This window comes from Myotis davidii, unplaced genomic scaffold (assembly GCF_000327345.1).
Source record: "Myotis davidii unplaced genomic scaffold, ASM32734v1 scaffold43, whole genome shotgun sequence".
Lineage (NCBI taxonomy): Eukaryota > Metazoa > Chordata > Mammalia > Chiroptera > Vespertilionidae > Myotis > Myotis davidii.
In genome coordinates this window covers 366,900-369,471 of record NW_006294590.1, presented here as the reverse complement: position 1 = coordinate 369,471, position 2,572 = coordinate 366,900, and the positions used below count along the sequence as shown (strand labels likewise).

Genomic DNA, 2,572 nt, shown 5'->3' with positions numbered 1-2,572 from the left:
GGGGAGATGCGGGGGTCGCTGCTGCTGGCCCCCCCACGGGGTCTCGGGAAGGCGCGGGCCTGGTGCCGCAGGCGCTGTGTCCGTGCAGCCGCCCGGGGGCCTCTAACGGTGCAGCAGGAACTTAGAGCCGCACCCCCGCGCCCGCTGGGACACCTGCGTGCGCACCCACTGGGAGAAACAGCGCCAGGCCCGGCACAAACGAAAGGAAACCCAGGCCGCGGTGCCAGGTGCGGGCGCCAGGTGCTCCCACTGCAGCTACAGTCCCGTCTGTAAGCCGAGTGGGGGGGACGTGCTGCTATTTTATACTTGACAACCTGGCTGAAAGCAGTGAGTGAGGGGAGCATGACTTTTGCAGTCAGATGACCTGGGTGTTTGTTTATTTTTTCATTTTCCATTGGTTTTTAAAAATATGTTTTTATTGGTTTCAGAGAGGGAGAGGGGGAGAGAGAGAGAAACATCAGTGATGAGAATCATGGATCAGCTGCCTCCTGCACGCCTCACACTGGGGATCGAGCCCGCAACCCGGGCCTGTGCCTTGACCGTGACCTCCTGGTTCCTAGGTCGACGCTCAACCACTGAGCCACGCCGGCCAGGGTACTGTCCATTGATTTCCAGAAAGAGTGGAAGGGAGGGAGGAGGGGGAGAGAGAAACATCGATGAGAGAGAAACACACGGATTGGCTGCCTCCCGAAAGCGCCCCTACAGGGGCCGGGGAACCTGCAACCCAGGTACATGCCTTTGACCGGGAATCAAACCTGAGACCTCTTGGTCCACAGGCGGACGCTCTAACCACTGAGCAACAGCCAGGGTTTAAGTTCCCTCCTGCCCCTTACTAGACCTGGGCAAGTGCTGACCCTCGGTTCCGAGGGGCGGTGTGGGCTCCCTGATCAGCCGTCCATCAAGGACGCTGCGTGAGGTGCCCGGGACGCCCCAACACTCCCGCCCTGGCCCTCCCTGCCTGCGTGTGCCCGGCCCGCAGCTGGAGCAGGTTGCTCGTGTCCCCTGGGCCGCGACCCTCGCCCTCACTGAAGGACGGCCCCCCTCCTTAGGCCGGGAGCCCGGGGCAGGCGGAGTGAGCAGAGTGAGCGCAGGAAACACCTGCTCCTGATGCTTTTCCTGCTGGGAGTAGGGGAGGGGTGACCCCGGGAAGGAGGTGTAGCCCCGCCCATCTCTTCCCCTCTCAGCTGAGGGGCGAAGGGGGCAGTGGGAGGGTGGGCATAGCCCTGAGAAGTAATACAAAGAGCTTCGTTGGCCCTCGCTGGTGTGGCTCAGTGGATAGAGCGTCGGCCTGCGGACTGAAGGGTCCTGGGTACGATTCCGGTCAAGGGCACATGCCTGGGTTGTGGCTCCATCCCCATTGGGGGGGCGTGCAGGAGGCGGCAGATCCAGGATTCTCTCTCATCATATTTCTCTCTCCCTCTCCCTTCCTCTCTGAAGTCAATAAAAATATATTTAAAAAACAAAGAGATCTTCTTTGAAGGACTTCAGGAAGGTGACGAGGGAGGGAGGGAGGAGCCTGGTCCCCACGCAGAGGGAGGAGTCAGCTGTGTGTGGACGGGGAGCAGCTGAGGTGAAGCCCCTCCTTCCACGGCCCCCCCCCAGTGACCGCCCCCCCGCCCAGGGACCCCGGTCTTGGGATTGCACGTGGGCATCTGAACTCTGTGCGACCAGGCAATCTGTCCCTCAGAGGCTGAGAGCCTGGGAGGCCCCCGGGCAGGCAGGGTGTCTGTCTGTCTACACACATGCACACCGTCTCGCACACACACGGCACAGGCCTGTACATGGCGCCAGGCCCTGTGGAACGGGAGAGGAACTCAGACGCCATTCTGGTCGGACAGGCTTAAAACACAACTGGCTCAATGTTTATTTTTTCTCAGAAAAAGACATGCCCTCCGGAGGGAAAGGCAGTGCGGGCCCCCACCTGGGCCGGCGGAGCCCCCTGGCCCCCCTGCCCCAGGAGATGGCTCTGGGCCACCCGGGGGAGAGGGCCACCCGGGGCTCCCGGGCCGACTCCTGGTGCCAGGCGAGCAGCAGGACTGACGACAGGGAGGGACAATAATAAAATAAACGGGGGATCTTCACGCTTAAAATTTTCTCCTGGAAAACAGAGTCAAACACCACTTCCAGGCACCGCAGCTCCCAAACCCTCAGAGAGTCCGGGGAGGGGGGAGGCTGGGCCCCTCGGAGCCACGCCCCAGCCTCCGGGCCAGTGGCCTGCTCTGCAGAGACGAGGTGGCCCTTCTAGATGCTTCCGGAGTGGGGACCAGACCCAAGACGCTCCAGTGCGGCGCTCCTGGCCGGCACAGGGTCTCCCCGCATGACACGCCCGCTCTCGGACTCCAAACCCGCCTGCCGGGCCTCGGGCTGCGCCAGCCCGGCTCCCCCCTGGGCCACGGGGAACCAGCCCGGGGAGGGAAGGTCTGGGCGCAGTCACACCCCCACCAGGAAGAGCAAGAGTCCCTTCCCGGGGAAGGGGCAAGCGCAGTGGCTCCTCAGGACACGCCTGCTCCGTCCCGGGCCAGGGGGCCCTCGAGGCCGGGGGAGTCCGGGCAGGGCCCCCCGAGCTCGTGGG

General features: G+C 63.6%; 1 protein-coding gene across 1 annotated transcript in view; it reads right to left on the bottom strand.

The window, feature by feature from the left end:
- Nucleotides 1-2,241: 2,241 nt before the first annotated feature.
- ADORA2A (adenosine A2a receptor) overlaps nt 2,242-2,572 on the bottom strand; it is a gene marked incomplete at its 5' end in the record, with an annotated part of 5,907 nt that continues 5,576 nt past the window's right edge. The window contains one exon of the mRNA XM_006768775.1: nt 2,242-2,420. Coding sequence (XP_006768838.1) covers nt 2,242-2,420 — 179 coding nt within the window. The remainder of the gene's footprint in view (nt 2,421-2,572) is intronic.